The sequence below is a fragment of the Tursiops truncatus genome, chromosome 1 (genome assembly GCF_011762595.2).
Source record: "Tursiops truncatus isolate mTurTru1 chromosome 1, mTurTru1.mat.Y, whole genome shotgun sequence".
NCBI classification, from domain to species: domain Eukaryota; kingdom Metazoa; phylum Chordata; class Mammalia; order Artiodactyla; family Delphinidae; genus Tursiops; species Tursiops truncatus.
The window spans coordinates 36,457,549-36,475,908 of NC_047034.1; the positions used below are offsets into that span (position 1 = coordinate 36,457,549).

General features: G+C 49.3%; 1 protein-coding gene across 3 annotated transcripts in view; it reads right to left on the minus strand.

Annotated features, from left to right (window-relative positions):
- PLXNA2 (plexin A2) overlaps positions 1-18,360 on the minus strand; it is a 221,460-nt gene that overhangs the window by 58,818 nt on the left and 144,282 nt on the right. For 2 of the 3 annotated variants that reach the window (XM_033852877.2, XM_073802776.1), the window contains exons 9-13: positions 15,305-15,419; positions 10,428-10,532; positions 6,329-6,529; positions 4,554-4,650; positions 698-888 (exon numbers count right to left, since the gene is read on the minus strand). In XM_033852877.2, coding sequence (XP_033708768.1) covers positions 698-888; positions 4,554-4,650; positions 6,329-6,529; positions 10,428-10,532; positions 15,305-15,419 — 709 coding nt within the window. The remainder of the gene's footprint in view (positions 1-697; positions 889-4,553; positions 4,651-6,328; positions 6,530-10,427; positions 10,533-15,304; positions 15,420-18,360) is intronic. The other variant, XM_033852874.2, reaches the window with a different exon arrangement.

Consider the following 18,360-nt stretch of genomic DNA (forward strand, 5'->3'; position numbering starts at 1 on the left):
AGTTTCAAAGCACAAGTGACAGTCGGTGAATAGGGAGCAGCAGAGAGTGATGAGCACATATTGCAACCCAAGTTAAATACAACTATTCCTCTCCCCGGCCATTCAAACTCCAAGCAGCTGCATGTTCATTCACATTACCTATTCATCTTCCTTTGCAATTGACTATTCAGGAAACATCATTTTTTCCAGGGTAGCTAATTACCTATTTCTTTCCATTAAAATGCACAAACAAATTGGGACCCAGGGTAAACCCGGGGAAATGGCACGGTGGCTAATGCAGTGCCTGCTTTCACTTTCTTCCTCCGTTTTCAGCTTTGCAACTCTGAGCTAACTGCAGCTCCTGAAAGCGCATTTCTGCTGAGAAAAGCTAAACCTGTTTTCTGAAACGTTCACCCGCCATGCAGCTGATTTCTCGTCCCCACCTGGCTCAGCCAGCCTGGCAGGGAGGCTGCACTGGCTGTGCCTCCTCGGTGCCCACCGACGGGCACGCACATTCGTGCACGGGCGTGAGGACACACTTCCATACGCTTGGCATTTACGCCTGGACACAGGCCATCGAGACACCCGTGAGAGGCTTTACACACCCTCACATTAAACTCACTCTATGCCAAGAATTCTTCCATAAAGGCTCAACTCCCACTGCCCTGGGGTCAGCTCCCAGCCATCCCATCCCACTCTGGGAAACTGGGGGACTCACCTCGGTGATTTGGGGGTTGGAGCACTTAACATTGTGGCTGGACCAGTCAAGCCAGGGGCTGGAGGGGCTGCTACAGTGCTGCTGGAGGGTGCACCTGCGCTCACCGCTGCACCAGCCACACTCGAACTTCCGGTCGGCCTTGAGGCAGAGGCCACAGCTCTCCCGCTGGGCTGCACACTTGTAGAGGTGGACTGCAAAGAGAGGAGGGGCAGTCACAGATGGGGTTGGAGAGGACGCCTCACAATTTACTCCCTTCTTGCAGGCGTGATAGAAACCGCCCCCCATCCATGGATAACACCCATGATCATCATTATCCCTGCAAGAATAATTGATGGGGAATTAATAATAAATTGAGCCTCTTAGCAGTCGTTTAAAGGCACTACAAGAAAATATTATTTAAGAGTTCTGGCTCTAGATTAAATTGGATCAGGGCTTTAATTGTGGCTTCACCACTTCCTAGCAATGTGACAAAGAATTTAACTTCTTTCAACGTTCAGTACCTACTCTATAACATGGTGATAATCATTGTTTTTTGTGAGGTTTGAATGAGATGTTGTATATTCAGTGCTTAGCACAGTGCCTGTAACATAGCTGATGTTCTGTACATGCTTATTATCTTTTCTTTGAACTCAAACTACATTCTACGCTGCTGCTTCTCTTTCTGCCACATACGGCCCTCGCTGAAAGAGGTAAGGACTGATTTCCCCATTTCAGGCAAAAAAGAAGCTCAAAGAGAGATGTAATGACTCTTGGAGTTTACTAAGGTTAGTGCCCCAAGCTGGGATTCTGCAGATCCAACTCGCTGTGCTGCTCGCACGCAGGTCCTGAGAGGAGAGAGGCACACAGGGGACTGGGTGGGTCTGGGAGAGGCATCAGCTGGGGCTTCAAGAAAGGCCACATGCCTGGCAGAGTGGAGGCAGAGCTGATAAGGAAAGATGGTTGATGCCATCCTGTTCATGGCCCTGTGGATGGAGCGGATATCCCCAGAGAGGGCAAACTGGCTACTTAACGGGTCACTTTTGGAGTCTGCAAATGCTTTTGCTTTTGTCTCCTACCCACTTATAAGCCCTAGACAGGCCAGTCGGCAGAACCGTTTTGAGAGTCTGAGGCTTGGTGGTTGTCTGCTGGAGTTTTGAATTCAGAGTCCCAAGTAGAAGTCTTCAGAAGCAGAATACTTAGAAAGTCATTTTTCAACTCTTCTGGTCAAGCAGACATAAGCTCTCAGGCCTGGGCGGCATGCCTCTGGAGCTCAGGTACATGCCCCAGGGTAGAGGTATTTTTTAATTCTTCCATGCGTCCCCATTCTACTCCTCTGCTCTGCCAAACATTCCTCAGTCTCAGCTGCAGGGGCTATAATGAAACATCCTCATGCCTATGGCTTCTTATGGTAGAGGGCAGGAAATGGGAATCTTAAAATGAACAAATCCACATGATGCATTTATTAATATGCAAATGGTCCACATCTAATTTCTCATTTGATCCTCATGGTGACCCTGAGAGGTGGGCATCTTTTCCCCCATTTCCCAGATAATGAACTTTGGACATTGAGAGGAGCAGTAATTAGCCTGAGTTCACATAGCTATTGGTGAAAGAGCCAGAATTCGAATCCCAGTTTGTTGGATTCTAGAATCCGCGTCCTTAAGCACTGTGGCCTCCTCCACCCAACATGGTGCCTAATCTCCAGGAACAGCTGGGATCTGGGTGGGAGGTGAATGTGAGATCGCCATGGCCTGTGCATTCAAGGAGCTGCTTAAAAGTTGTCAGGCGCCACAAGGGAGGGTTCCGATGCCACAGCTCGGATGTGGCTGTTTTTTCTCTAAGCTCCAGGTGCAAAGGCAACCTCTGGGAACTAAGCCCAGATCCTCAGCAGGGGAAATGTCTATCTCTTAGCACTGAGAAAATTTGGCCTGGGTACGAGGGGAAATAGAAAAAATCTCCCAGCCTAAGTAGCACTGATTTTCATGGCAGCATCCGGGACAGGGACCGTAGCATCTGGAAGAGATGCTGAAGCACTTTCAGGTCCTCCTGTGGCCTCAGTCCCTCTTTTTGTGCCCATGGGGTGACCCTCGGGCTGAAGGACAGGCTTGTGACAACCCTGGCTACTTGAAATGTGGTGGAATGTGGCTCATGGTGGGGGGCGGTGATAGGGTTCTACGGGAAGGAGGTTTCACATCCCACAGTAGCCGGAGCCACTGGGAGGGAGGACAGTGATGTGGTTAAGCATGTGAACTCCAGAATTAGACTGTTTTGGTTCAAATCCTGGCTCTTACTATTTGACTCTTGGTTCATTTTTTTTCTTTTTTCAACTTCATTGAGATGCAACTGACAAAAAAATTGTACAATATTTGAAGTGTATACTGTGATGATTTGACATACATACGAAGAGTGAAAAGATTCCTCCCATCTAGTTAATTAACACATCCATCACCCCCATATCTATATGTGTGTGTGTGTATGTCTATATACGTATATATATATATACATATATATGTGTTAAGAACATTTAAGTTCTACTCTCTTAGCAAATTTCAATTATGTAATACAGTGTTACCAACTAGAGCCACCATATTATACATTAGATCCTCAGACCTTATTCATCTTATAGCTGGAAGTTTGTACGCTGTTACCAACCTCTCCCTATTTCTCCAACCCCCTCAAACCCCTGGCAACCACTCTTCTACCCTGGTTCTGTGAGTTGGACATTTTTTTTCAGGTTCCACATATAAGTTATACTGCACAGTCTTTGTCTTAAAAACATGGAATGCTTTGTGAGTTTGCAGCATCTTTGTGCGGAGGTCATGACCTCTGCATCGTTCCAATTTTAGTGTATACGTTGCCAAAGTGAACAGTCTTGGTACATCTCTTAACTTCTTTGCATCTCAGCTTCCTTATCTATAAAATGAGGATAATACTGGTACATACCCTTCAGAGTTGTTGTGATGATTAGGAAAATAATCTCAAATAAACCACTTAGTGAGTGCCTAGCCAGAGTGCTCATCAAACTGGAGTCACTTTTGTCATTCTTGAGAGCTGGGAGGAATGCTGCACTGGGGGCAGCCTGCCTGCACCCAGGAGGACCTCCACATGGGTGTGTAGGACACGAATGAGGTGGCCTCATGGAACACCCCCTCCTGCATCAGCCCAGCTCCTTCCTGAGCTTCCTTGGAACAGCTGTGCCCTCGAGTCAGCAAGCTGGTCCCTCCTGTCCGCCTCAGGACCAGGGGAGCCGCCTTTCAAACCTCCCTTGTGCAGTGACTGGGGCCAAGGACAGGGGAACCAGAACCTGATTGGAAATAATATCTCCATTTCCAGGGAAACTGGCAGGACATTCCTGCCTGCTGCTCTCCTGGTCGGGTTCCACAGACACTTCAAAGTCTCCGGGAGCCGAAGGAAAACGTGATGAACCGGCAGCCACCCGGCGGATGCTCTGGTTGTAATAAAACAGGTTCCCAACAGGACTGCTTTGATGGCGCCAAATGTTGCTTTAGGATCCTCTGAAGAATTACGCTGACAGAGGCAGTGTATTATTCACGGCACAGCAGCTGGCCGGCTCTGATCCTTCCAGCCCCAGTTTTTCCCAGGGTCACGGAAAGATCAAAACTCTACCTGGGGGCTTCCCTGGTGGCGCAGTGGCTGAGAGTCCGCCTGCCGATGCAGGGGACGCGGGTTCGTGCCCCGGTCCGGGAAGATCCCATGTGCCGCGGAGCGACTGGGCCCGTGAGCCATGGCCACTGAGCCTGCGCGTCCGGAGCCTGTGCTCCGCAACGGGAGAGGCCACAACAGTGAGAGGCCCGCGTACCGCAAAAACAAAAACAAAAACAAAAACAAAAAACTCTACCTGGAAGTAGCTGCTTACCTTTCAGGTCCTGAGGGTTGTCAATGATGAAATTGCCGTTCCACACCACGGCAAAGTCCACGGCCAGGTTGCTCATGTCCATCCCGTCGTACTGGTACTGTGGGGAGAGGCGCAGAGGTACACGCTCGTGAGGCTTTCTATCACGGGGGGGGGGGGGGGGGGGGGCGGGGAAGCTGCTGCTATCTCAGGGGACCAGGAAAGAAACCAGGGGCTCTGGTTCCCTCTGGGCTGAGAGAGAACCAGAGGGAGAAACAGGAACCCCGTGCACCGTTCACATTAACCATATGGTGTCTTCCCCCCGACTGCTGGTCACTAATGCCAACAGGATCCAGCTTAAACCCCTTAGTTGGCATTCAATACCCCCTATAATCCCATCCAAGCTTAGTTCTCCAACCTTCTCTTCCACTTCTCCTCCAGAATCTTTGAAGTACCTGTCTCCAAGCACACCCACCCAAGCCCCTCTCTGTATGTGTTCAGTTCACGTCTCCTAAGAATTCTTCCCTCCCCCGACAGCCTCCACCCTTCACCACCTTTACTCTCCTAGTCTAGCTCAGACTCACCTTCCCCAGGTGTCTTCTCTGCCATTCCTCCCAGCCCTCCCCAACCTCTCCGTCCCCTGGTGTTTCTGTCTTTAACCAGGCACTTCCTGGGAGCTGCTTTGCATCTTTTCACATGGAAGTCTAGTCTCTTTAGAAAGTCCACATGCCGCTCTGTAAATCCCAGAGCCCTGAGCACAGCATGTGTGTAACACACAGCGGTGCCTCGGTTGGTTGGCCAGGCCCTGTGGTGGCCCTTTCTTTCTGCACCTGAGCTTTACTTTGGTCAACAGTTCACTAGGGAAAGTGCCCAGAGCTTTCTGGGCACAGATCTGATCAGCTCTGCCATTTAAGGCCCCCAAGCTGTAGCTGGGAGTGGACTTTCTCCCATGCTGATCCCACCGAGGACTCTCAAGCCCTCAGACACATCAGAAACAGCCCCACTGGTGGCCCAGCCCCTGAGCCTCTGTGGGAATCCCCTCTGTGGGGACTGCCCAGCCCGGCCACTTAGCTCCCAGGGCCCGTCACTCCGGCCCTTCCTGCCACCTTCCTCCCTTTGTTGTGCTCCATTGCTTTCTCATCTCCCACCCTCCCCGGGTGCTTGGCGGCCTTCTACCGATTACAAATTTCATCAAGTGCCCATGACCGGGAATCTGACAGCTCCCTGATAAGAGGCCCAGATTCTCTTTATCTCTCCCGGGCGAATTACCTTCCCTCAGCACCTCTGTCACCTTTGTCACATCTCCCCCATCTCCCAGCTGACCCCCCAGGGAGACAGGGAGTTAGCAGATGAAAAGATCTTCTCTGGGCTAGTAGTATAATTAAACACCTCGTGCTTTCTGTCTGGCATTCGGGATTGGTTTAACCCTTGCTGCTCTTGGAGTTCACGGCTTCCTCCTCCTCCCTTCCCCCCTCCCCTCATGCCACTCTACTTCCACTTGCACTGATCTCTTCTGCAGCTCTCCTCCCGCGTGGTGCCCTGTCCTCCAGCGGATCCACTCCCTGAATGCGGACAGGGTTTGGGGTCAAGTTGACTGGCGTTGGCTGAAGTTTCACCAAAGGCCAAGAAGTATTCTTTCAACTCAGAAAGGGCACAAAGCTATCAGCTTATGCCAGGAGACTCCTTTGTCCCTGGAGACGTGGGTCAGCCTGTGGACCCGGAGGGTTCTGGAAGCCGGGGCAGGTCAGGCTGAGGCCGTGGCTCAGGTGTGAGAGAAAGCCCTGCCCTGGTGCTCTTACCGAGCTGTTCTGGCACTGGACGCTGGAGCTGTTGAAGCGCAGGGCAGGGACCCGGTGGACGGCTCCCTGTATGTTGAGGACGCACTCATAGCCTCGCTGGCCGGACTGAGGCTGGGGCAGGTTTCGAGCCTTGAGGGTGATTGGTTTTACTTCCCCGACGGGTATCAGGATCTCCTCCGTGGGCACCAGCTGGGGACAGTCCTGGGGAACAAGCAGAGAGCCTCCGTCTGGTCTGTCCTGGCTCATACCTCCCTGCTCCCCAAGCCCAGGCGGTGGACAGGCCTTCCATGCCAGGCCATAGCCTCTTGCATCCAGGCGGGCTGCCCACAAGGATGTACCTCATTTAAGGGGCACATGGAGTCAGCAGGGAATATGAAATCTATCTCTTAGCTCCCGGGCCTCGATATCATCATCCCCGTCCCACAAGTTGTCCTGTATCTGCTGTGTGTGTTACAATTTAGAAATTAATTTTCAAGCCCCACGTGGCAGATTGTGGATTTTATCTCCTGAGACACAGGATAAAAGATGCTCCACGCGTCCCTGTCCCCAGCCTGGACCCCCCACCTCTGGGTTTCATCTGCCCCCCAGCTCCTCTTGCACTGTCCGTGCCCAAGGTGATCTGTTATCGGCAGCCTCAGCTTCCCAGCGCCGATTGAGTGGCCTTTCCAGGAGGTGGCTCAAGCCCTCCCAGCAACGCTCTAAACACTCGCTCTGGCTTTTTATCTCACTTCATTACCAAGCCTTGCATGAAGACCATATCGCTTTGGGAAACAAAACAGAAAAAATAAAGTCTGGTGTGGAGGCGTTGTGGGAAGGACCATGAGAGAGGGAGGAAGTGAGGAGGAGAGTGGTGCTCCTTAGTTCTTCTTCTAGAGGCTGCTTCTCCACCAGAGGTCAAATGACCACCTCTTGACAGTTCCACCCCCTGCCCATATTCTCCCTCTCCAGGAAGACATTGCCCAGTGGCCTCTGGCAATGAGAACACACAGCCTCCTCCATGTGCAATCATTTCCCGTCTCTGGGGATCAACTGGGCAACGTCTTGAAGGCACCCCTTTCCCTGTGCCCTTCCCCTCCGTGGTGGTGGCGGTTCTCAGAGGGAGCCTTTGGGAAGGTGTGTGTGGGGGGGGGTGTTGGTACATTGCTACCCTGCAGAGGGCGCTACTGGCATTTACTGCCGGGTGTGGGGCAGGATGCTGAACTTCCTCAAGGTGTGGGACAGTCTGGAACAATAAATGGTCCCTCTCCCAATGCCAGAGGCATCGCTGGTAAGAAGCCTTTGGTGCCACAGGAAGGTGAAACAATGGACTGCCTTAGCCGTGGGCTTCTCTCTCAGTGTGGGCTTAGGCAGGGGCCGCAGGAGCAAGCCCTTCCCTTCATGATTCGGCCCCTGCCTCCTTCTTACCCTGTGATTCTTGGGCATCGTGGTCCAGCCATACCACGGAGGAATTTAAGGTTAGTCCTGAGGGACCATCTCTCTCACTTATCAACCTCTGATCCTTTGAAGATGCTTTTCTCTCCACCAGAAACACTCCCCTTCCACCCCCCGAATCTTCCTCCTGGCCCCTGACTCAGCCCTCTTTAGCTGATTACCTCTTTATTTTTTTCTTTTGCGCGGGCCTCTCACTGTTGGGGCCCCTCCCATTGCGGAGCACAGGCTCCGGACGCGCAGGCTCAGCGGCCATGGCTCACGGGCCCAGCCGCTACGCGGCATGTGGGATCTTCCCGGATCGGGGCACGAACCCGCGTCCCCTGCATCGGCAGGTGGACTCCCAACCACTGCGCTACCAGGGAAGCCCTGATTACCTCTTAATTAGCCTTCAAACTCAACGCTGCAGCTCCTTCTTTGTAAAGCCATCCCTGACCCTTTCCCTGCACTGGCCCTCAGGATGGGTTACGGATACTCTCCCCGATCGCATTTAGCCCTCAGAATTGCAGTTTCTCATTGACTTGTCTTCCTTATTGGTCTGTGAGCCTTGAGGATTAGGCTGCGTCTTATTTGCCTCCGTATCCCCAGGCTTTATCCAAATTCCTGACATGTAGTTGTTGCTCGTGGGAGGGTAAATGGAAAATAAGAAAATAAAGCAACAGACAAAACGATCTCAAACTTTCTATTTGGCTCCAACTTCCCAGATTTTTTAGAGATGAGGTAAAGTCCTGCCTTCTGAACATCTAGAGACTCGAGCAGGAGTTTGATTCCCGAAGCTGGGCTTGGAAATGGTCATTGTTTCTGGAGTCACAGGATTACTAAATTGGAACATCTATATCTATTAAGGAATCCTGAGGATTGATGAAAAGCTGGGTCCAGGAGAAATTTCCCACAGAAACCTACTCCCACAGAAACCTATCTAGGAGGGTCAGGCGGAACCTCACGGGTCACAGTGCCATCCCTCAGTGACTGCATGTGAGGATATCAAGCAGGCGAGTTTTCCACAGGAGACAGGAGCATAAGGCAACCCCAGAACAGATGGGTCCCTGTTTAGAAATCAGTCACTCAAGCTGCCAACTCATAAACTTGCTCTTTACTGCACTTTTACTTTCAATCCCCACGGGCACTCTTGACAGTCTTTCATATATTTATAGCCAAGGGAAAAAAAAAAATGAACACCACTTTAGGGAAACCCAGGCTTCCCTTTGAAAAGGAGATACTATTTCCTGTTAGTGGCTAAAAAACTCCCATTGAGTCTAAAAAATTAGAATTTAAATTTAGACTAGAAATAAGGCTGAGGTATAATGAGGGTGTGTCTGTGTGTGTAGGTGCATGTGTGTGTGTATACCTGTAAGAGAGAGAGGGAGAGAATAGATATTCAGAATCAGAACTAGTTGATAGGGATCTGGGGATTAACGGGAAAAGTTTTGGCAGGAGCCTGCGGGACGGCGGTGGTGGCGCGGAGGGCAGCCAGGACAGCGTTGCGTGGTGTTTTGGGGTATGCACGTGGTACTCACGCAGTGGCTTCTGTTCACCGACAGATGAGGACAGATGCACCAAGGAGGGGACACAGGTTCGAGCCCTGGTCCGGGAAGATGCCACATGCCGCAGAGCAACAAAACCTGTGTGCCACGGCTGCTGGGCTTGTGCTCTAGAGCCTGAGAGCCACAACTACTGAGCCCGCACGCCTAGAGCCCATGCTCTGCAACAAGAGAAGCCACTGCAGTGAGAAGCCCGCACACTGCAATGAAGAGTAGCCCCCGCTCGCCGCAACTAGAGAAAGCCTGCGCGCAGCAACGAAGACCCAACGCAGCCAAAAATAAATAAATAAAATAAACAAATTTGTTTAAAAAAACTATTAAGAAAAAAATTGTTAAGGACCTCAAGAACTTTTGTTTACTGTATTAGAAATTAAAACTGAGGCAGTTTTAAAAATTAAAAAAAAAAGAACTAGTTGATATATTGTAAAGGGTGACCAGTTGTTTTTTCATCTCTAATGAGTTCAGAGAACAAATTCAAATTTCATGAGCGGAGTCTTAAAGATGTACTTTTGGGAGTACAGTGTCTTAGGTTAGTAAACAAGATTGCAGAATCCTTTTAACTATGACATAAAATATATATATGCATGTGTATATACACGAACACACAAATACACACTCCCCAAACACCCTCGTCCTTTGGGTTGTGCTGTCTGGTCCAGCCTGGAAGTTGGAGAATCATAAGGAGACTTTATGAGTACTTTTATGAGTTTTTTAAAGAGATTCTACAATTTTAGAAAAAACTCCCATGGTCAGACTTTCAGACTTTTTGGGACTAAATTGAAGGATGATGACTAGGGGCTTTCCAAACGCCTAAACAGGCTTCCAAGATTGCCCCAGGAGAAAAGAATGCCTTAGGCTTTGCTTGTTTTTTGTCTGTTTCTCTCAGGCCAGATGGAATAGCATCCTTCCTTCCCTTCTTTAGGGCAAAGGGAAGACATGGCTGGTGCCCAGGTACACTCTCTTCTCCCTAGGAAATACAGGGATATACAGACTCTTTGGGTTGTGAGATGGTTTTGGTGAATATCTTGAGGGAGCAGCGAGTCTTAGGTGGAATGGCAGTGGTGAGGGCTGAAGGCAGGTGCAGGAGAGGCGGCAGCCTGAACATTGCCAAGCTGTTGGAACTTCGATACCTCTGGGGCTTTAGGAAGGTGATGGGTTTCATTAGCTACAATAAGGCCACTTCCAAGCTGTTTGCTTCTGTGAGTACACACCCATGCATGCACACAGTTCCTGTCCTAAGAACAAGAGAACAAATAATCATGGTAGGCTTCTTCTGCAGCATGTGAAGACTGTTGTGAGCACTGTTAGAATCTCCATTGCTTCTGCAGACCCGCCCAGTCTCCTGAATGACCTCGGTAGGTCATTTTACTCTGCCTTCTGCCTCTAGGCTAACTGGCGGCAGGATGGCCCTCCTTGGCAGCAATCTGAGTTTCTATCGAGATGAGCAGATGTCCTGTTGGGGAACATCCCAGGGGAGGGGTGAGCTGCGGAGGAGGAGACACGACCGGAGGGAGGGCAGGACCCTGGCACAGCAGCCCTGCGTACGGACCTTTGGGCCGCATGAGCCACCCTGTTTAGCTGTGCTTCTCCAGCTTTGAGCGCTGGGGACCCTTCAGCCCTCAGAAACGACTTCTCCCATGTGGAAATGACATTATCTTCACCAGCTGGACTTCAAAGAGACAGAGCAGCCAGCATCCTGGGAAGCTAATCGGATTTATTTGGTTCTATCTTTCCTCTGGGACAGGGCGTAAAGAAGATATGTGTATCTACATCTCACAAGGCCTGGTTTAGCCATGGAGGGAGATGAGCTTCTAAAGCTGAAAGCCATACATACTCCTGCACACACCCACTTGCAAACACCGTGTCACAGCTTGATCCGGTCCAGGGAGGCCCAGATTTCTGGGACCCCATCAGAGATCTGCTGTGCTCTCAGTGGGGGAAAGGTTTGGCTCGTTACCTTAAAAGAGCTCAAGAGACGGTTCAATTGAAATTCAGCTTCCTCATCTATCAAATGGGGCCTGTGGTACCTGACAACCCTAGACTGCAGGCAAGAGGGACATGAAGGTCTGTTGTAAGTGGTGATAAACTGGGTTAACCATGTTAACATGACTGCTGCATACTTCTCGCATGTGTACGTGAACACAGGGTCGGAGGACTTCAACATCCTTGGAACCAGCTTGGGAACATTGAATCATGACTTCTGCATTTATGTGAGGATCATAGGAAAATGGTTTAAATGTATCAACTTATTCATCTATAATAGAATCCTCTTCATAGAGCAGTTAAAATTAAATGAGATAAAAATGTGCATGTATAATGTTGTATATATAATAAGCACTCAAAAAATGTTAACTACTAATACTTTTATTTTTAATTGCATTCACTCTAGCACAGTGGTTCTTGGTTATCGGGACTAAGTGTGGGATTGGTCCATCAGCCCTCTGGAAAGAAGTAGGCAGATTCATCTCATGTCCTGGTTGCCTTTGTATCTGGAAGTAGCACTACTGACCTGTATTCCATGGGCAATTTCTGCATCTGTGGGGATGGATTTGTGAGGGTCCCTCATGACCAACGGTGCAGGGCTAGGTTGAGGTTAGACCCACAAGTGTGGCTGCGACCGTGGAAATAGACAAGCGGACCAGTTCTGATTTTCTGGAGAAAGCCTCCTGTACTCTGCCTTTTTGGATGCCTGAGTTCTCTGTAGCCTTGGGCAAAACCCCCAATTTTTAGCATCTTGGTTACTACATCTGTCAAATATGAATTATGTGAAACTGAAGGTCTGTTGTGAGAATCAACTGAGATGCCATATGTCAGTGGTTCTCAATCTTCAGCCTAATCTGGGATGAGGCCCGAGAATTTGAATTTCTAACAAGTTCCCAAGCGATGCTGATGCCACTGGTCCCCCCATCCCCCACCCTCCTGTCACATGTGAGAGAAATGCAAATGTGTGATACATTAATGTTACTATACACATCAATGGAGCTAATCAGTTATACATTGCTTCTAGGAAGAAGACAGATGTAAAATTTTGATTCAAAGTTGGGGGGCCCTTACTGGAAGTGGAAAAGAGATATTCTAGGAGCCCCAGAGAGGCACCTAAGGGATTTCCAGTCCCCAGAAGAACCTGAGGACATAGGCAGGACTCTTTTTTTTTTTTTTTTTTTTTTGCGGTGTGCGGGCCTCTCCCGTTGCGGAGTACAGGCTCCGGACACGCAGGCTCAGCGGCCATGGCTCACAGGCCCAGCCGCTCCACGGCATGTGGGATCTTCCCGGACCGGGGCGCGAACCTGCGTCCCCTGCATTGACAGGCGGACTCCCAACCACTGCGCCACCAGGGAAGCCCTAGGCAGGACTCTTAACTGAGTAAGGGGAACCTCGCTCGAGCCGGCCATGTGCACTTTTGCTGTTCCCCACATTTTCAGGAACGGGGTTCCCCCCCAAAGCAGAGCTTTGGACAGGACAGAGTGGGGTCTGGGAGCTGTTTGCTGAGAAAGGACACGGGAGTGGCTGTGGCCCTGGCAACCTCCTCGGAAGTTGCGCCCTATTTCCTTTCCTGAGTAAACTCAGGAGCCCCAGAGCACCCTCGCCCACACCCAGTCTCTGGGGCCCTGCTGGCTAGTGCACGTCAGCAGGGCGAGGGGGAGGTGACGGAGACAAAGGCATCTCTCTCACCTCAAGGAACAGACATTAAGGGAGGAAATGAAAAAGGAGATGGGAAGCCTCTGGTTTTCCCCGCAGGGCTCTTTCAGTATTAATTTAATCCTGACTTGGGATGGCAACAGCTCCTCCCAGGCCCAGTTCTCTGGAATTCTTGAGTCACCCGTGGCTGAGAGGCAGCTGTGTTCCAGTGACTTCTAAAGGGTGAGAGGGAGGTGGCGTGATTTCAATTAGCCTCTGGGCCTCAGCCCTTCGGCCTCCACACGGGGGAGAGTTACTGGTCTCGCTCGGTCTGACACCTCTCCTGCCCTCACTCCAGCTGCCCGTTGGGCCCTGTCAGGCTTGGCTTCGGGTTTCTCTTGGCCCAGGGGAGCCCGGCAGCCAGATGGAAGTGAAGCAGCTGCTCCTCCTAGTCTGGACCTGCGCGTCACCCTCTCCCTCTGCACTCTGTGATCCTCCTCGATTTATTTTATTAACAAACTTCGGAGGTTCGAAGTGGCCACTGAGAAGGTCAGTTTCTGAGACTGTTTACCATGACCTTTCACTGCCCACCCTTCATCTCTGCACAGTCCTGCCCTGGCCTCCTTGCCTCCCTAGGCCGATCTTCTATTGACACCCAAGCTGGGGGTCCTCTCCCACCATACCCTCTCCCATCATACCCTCGGCTCATGCATGGGTCCTTTCCTCTGGGTAAGAAGATTGGCCTGAAAGCAGTCTCATCCTCTTGCAGAATCCCAGGGCTGGGGTTAATTTCCGGTGTCCACTAAGACCAGGCTGGCACTTCCTGGTCAGCTACATCAAAGCATACAGACTGGCCAGAGGAAAAGCCTTCCTTGAAAGGTTTTCAGGGCACTAGGTAACTGGTTCCATCCTGCTGAGGCATCTGTGGTTGGGTCTGCCTTAAATACCGCCTGTGGGCACCATCTGTGTGTCTCTCATTCAAGACAGGCAAACTCCATTTTTTCTGGCTGAATGTAACACATATTGTTTCAGGAGCTCAAAAGAATTCATGGTCACGTGTGTGTGTGTGTGTGTGCGTGTGCGTGTGTGTGTGTCTGGGAAACCTTTCAAGGTCTACTTTCTTCTTAAATTAAAAATTTTTAAAAATGTAGCTTTACTGAGGTATAATTGACAAATAAAATTATAAGGTATTTAAATTGTACATCATGCTGACATGTATATCAAGGCTTACCTTCTCGTGTTTATGCATGGAAGCAACCAGTACTTCTACCCAGATTAGGAGACAGAAAAGACTCTATTTCTTGAAATCTTAGACAAGTAGCTCCAAGGAACACTTCCTATTAATGGCATTTGGGTAAAGTGGTCATTGGTTCCTCTGTGCTTTCATGCATGCCTGCTACAGACTTTCACTGAAAAAGGCACTGAGGATTTAAAGATAATATGTAATCCTTGCCTTTAAGGAGCCTGTAGCCTAGTGCAAGAGGGAGACATATAAAGGCCGTAGCAGTATTTGCAAATGCTACACTGTCACTTATTTACATTTGCAGATTTTCTAAAAGGTGGAACGAGAGGTGAATGTATATTTATACATATGTGCATTTGTGGGAATACATAAGGTCTCTATCGTTGTTCAAACTCACCTACTGGTCACTCTGGGGCATGAAAAACATTAGACACTGACCCAGCAGGCTCCGTTGTCCTAAGGCCTGCTATGAATTTGTAAGAAAGTCAACCTCAAGGAAATATCATTGGGTGCGATATTCATTGGAAAGAGAAGAAATCTGATATTGTACTGTGTTGATGACAAAAGTGGGTCTGGCCTTAGGGATGGCGCTTTGACTACACAAGAAAATGGGACTTTTAGCAAGGCCTGGTTCTTTTCACCAGCTGACTGCCTCTCTCTTCTGCAAGGCCACCCACACAGTCATACACCAGAGTCAAAGAATCACTGAATTTTAGACTAGGAAGGGAGGTTGGCATGAAAGAGTGGCTAAGAGTGAATGCTCTATTGAACTAGACGATGTCTGCAGCCAAGCAAAGGGCTTAGACTCAGAGAACAAACGCCATTCACTACACTCTTCTAGACCATGGGGCCTGTTCGGTTGGATATATTTCCTCTAAACTTTCAGTCTCAACCCTCAGGTCCCCTCAAGCTTTTGAAAGCACACAGTCTTAGGAGTCTAGCAAATACGGTACACTTCTCCTTCTCTGGGGTATTTGCTGCCACTTTTTTTAGCTCTATTATACCAGGGCTTTCTAACATCTCTGGGAGGAAGACCAACATGGACCAGGGCAAGGAGATGGCCACGCCGTTGGACGGACCATCTGAAAAAGGAGGACCACTCAGATTCACTGGGGCTGCTGTTGCGCCAGGGTGAGCTATGCTTACCTCTGAAATGTTGATCCGGCCCTCCTGGAAGGAGCAGGTGGTGGGGTCATGAGTACAGAGGTTTCGGTATTTGCACCAATGGCAGCGGAAGGCGCTGTTGACACAAGACAGGCACCTGCAAGGATAGAGACAGTAAGAGGCAAAGAGAAGGCAGCAGACGGGGAAGGTAAGGGTGCCTGGTAGCCCATGTGTCATGATGGAAGTCTGTTATCCTAGTCTCACTCTCGGAGGGGTAGGTTGGTGGGGCATCCCCAGCCCTGAGAATGGTGGCTTATCCCTCTAAGATGTTCACGGGACCAGAAAATTGAGAGAAAAATGTGTTCCGAGTGGGAATCATGTAACTTAGAAACCAGTGGTGTGCTAGAGCTGGTCTGTATCAGCTCAGGACAGCCAATTATTCATATTTTCAGGAATTTTACAAGCGGTTGGCATCATGATAGCAGCTGGAAATTAGCCATGGAGGGAGTATTTATGCCACAGAAATTGGAAAATGCCATATAATACGCTTTCCCCCTGATTTCTGGTGGTTAAACATTTGGCAGCATACCACCACTTATAAGACAGAATCGCCGGGGTGGGATGAATTGGGAGATTGGGGTTGACATATATACACTAATATGTATAAAACAGATAACTAACAAGAACCTGCTGTATAAAAATAAATTAAAAATAAATAAATAAAGACAGAATCGCCCAAAGAGCGCAGGGATAGAAATTGGGCAGACCTGGTTGCAGTTTTGCCTCTGCCACTGCCACTGAGGTCACCCTGAGTAAGCACTTTACCTTCTGACTCGGAATTTCTTCATCTGTCTGTACTAAGACTTTCCTGTCCACTCCATGGGGTGTTTCGTGTCAAATGAGATAATGTATAGGACGTGATTTGGAAAAGTATTAACAATGCTAAATGTATTATTTTTAAGTGCTTAAATCACCTGTTATTTCAAGCTCTGAAATCACATTGGAGTGTTAATGATTGGTTCATACCACCTGTGTTTCTGAGTTTTGGGGGAGTAAACCATATTAAATGATACCTTTATCCCACTCTCCAGGTAGCCAGGCATAGATAGCAACAGGCTATGTGTGTGGCTTCTGCCTTTCTCCCCAGGGTGAGTGAGCACTTCTTTCTCTCTGGTTTCCCCTGGAGGCTGTCTGTATTATCTAGGTTCTCTGTGTGTGATCAGACCACTGTCAGGCAAACGGGTTTTGCAGGTAGGGTTGTTCTTCCTGCTTCTTGCCAGATCCTCTAGTCTAGCCTCTCACAACTAGACCAACCTGGAAGGGACACGGCCAGGTCTGCAATCTGGCGCCACCTGGTGGGAGCTCTGATGACATTTGGGCGGATGGGGCTTGATCCAGGGGTCACTGGCTAATACTCCACAGTGGATTGGGTGCGTTAGCCCATCTACACTTCTTCTCCATGCCAAATATTTTTATCCCCTTCTAGATATGCCCCTAGTTATTTTGTTCCTGAACCTAGCCCAGATGGATTGCTTCTTGCTAACATCTTATGATTCAGCAAGTAAATCATGAAAATGGACCAAGGATGATGAGATCAGGGTTTTAGAACAGGTTCTTCCATTGGCTAATTTTGTGACCTTCGTTGCAGCACTTATACCCTATGGGCCTCAGTGTACCATAGTAAAAGAAAAGAATTGAACTTGACTCTGCGATTTTTAACTGTGAATGCCAGGAGTAAAGAAGGGTAAGATAGTGTTTTGCAATAAAATGGAATCTTTAGTGTCAAGGATACCTGCTTTGTTTTTCTGCTAACACTTGTTGCCTGTGACAGCAACTCCATTGCCATGGCAATATGGTTGAAAGTGGTGACATCACACTGAGTTGCCATGGAGATGTGGATGCTCTCACAAACAATGTATTCCTTCACTGCTGTGTTGTGGGAAGTTCACTTTCCAAGATGCTTGCATTTCCCAACAAAATGGGATTGGAATGCAGTGGGTAAGGGGCAATTTTGTTCATTTCAGCTTCAGCCACATACTGCCCTGCCTTGCTTCCTCCCAGGCCATTTTTACCACTTGTTCTGTCTTTCTCAGCACATCTATTGATTTGGCCAAATGGGGCTCAGGTACGTCTCTTCCCTTAGCTACTGTGGAGACCCTAGAACTCTAGAAGATGATTCTAATCATGAAAAATCAAGACCAGAAAAGAGGAGACTAAGGAGACTCATTTGCCTATTTTGATGGCTAAATTCCTTTAGGGCTTACCTGCAAACAGACCCTCTCCCCACATGGACTGCTGGGCCCATCGTGCCCACAGCCTAGACCCTCAGACTTGATACTGCTGGAGTTCTCAGGTTGTTCCTGCCCTGGGCAATGGGAAGGATGGGTCCATAGAATATTCTCAGGTACTGCTCCTTCTGGCATGGAGCCGTTGCCTGATCTCTCTCCTTGTTGATTGACCAGGGTCACATGGCCCTTATGTGGCCCTATTATAGAGACGTGTTTCCCTCTTTCTAAATCTAAATCTAAATGGTGCATGAGTTTCCAGATGGTATGGAAGGAGTCTCAGTTTCACTTCGAGAGAGGAACCAGCAGAAACTAAGTATGGGTCTCTCTCTCCTCCACTCCTGGTCCTGCTTTTTACTTATGAAATGCTCCCAGCTTCCTGCGCAGCTGTTGGATCTCACAGCCAAGGGCACTCAGTTGGTAGGCATTCTGCTGCTGGAGATGGCTGGTGAGGTCAGCTGGGCTGCACTTAAGCCCCTCTGAGGGCTGGTGGTTGGGTCTGGTTTTCCCCTCCTCCTCGAAAAGTTGAAGGCTCAGTTTGGACCACGGTATAGTTTAAAGCTTCCTCTCCCTCTCCCAGCCTGAGTCCTTTATTTGAGTGCTGGGTGAGGCTATTTCCCCATCTCTGAGTCCCTTCTTCATGTGGTCATGGATGATGTGTCCAAGCTCCACTGGTTGTCAGTCTCCATGTTCAAATTCACCACCAATTGGTATAAAATGGAGAACTTTTCTTCTGGGTCCTGAGCCATGACCTTTGTTTTTACTTCAAACCCTCTTTTAACTCTTAGTTTGAGAGTTGAGGGTAGGGTGTGT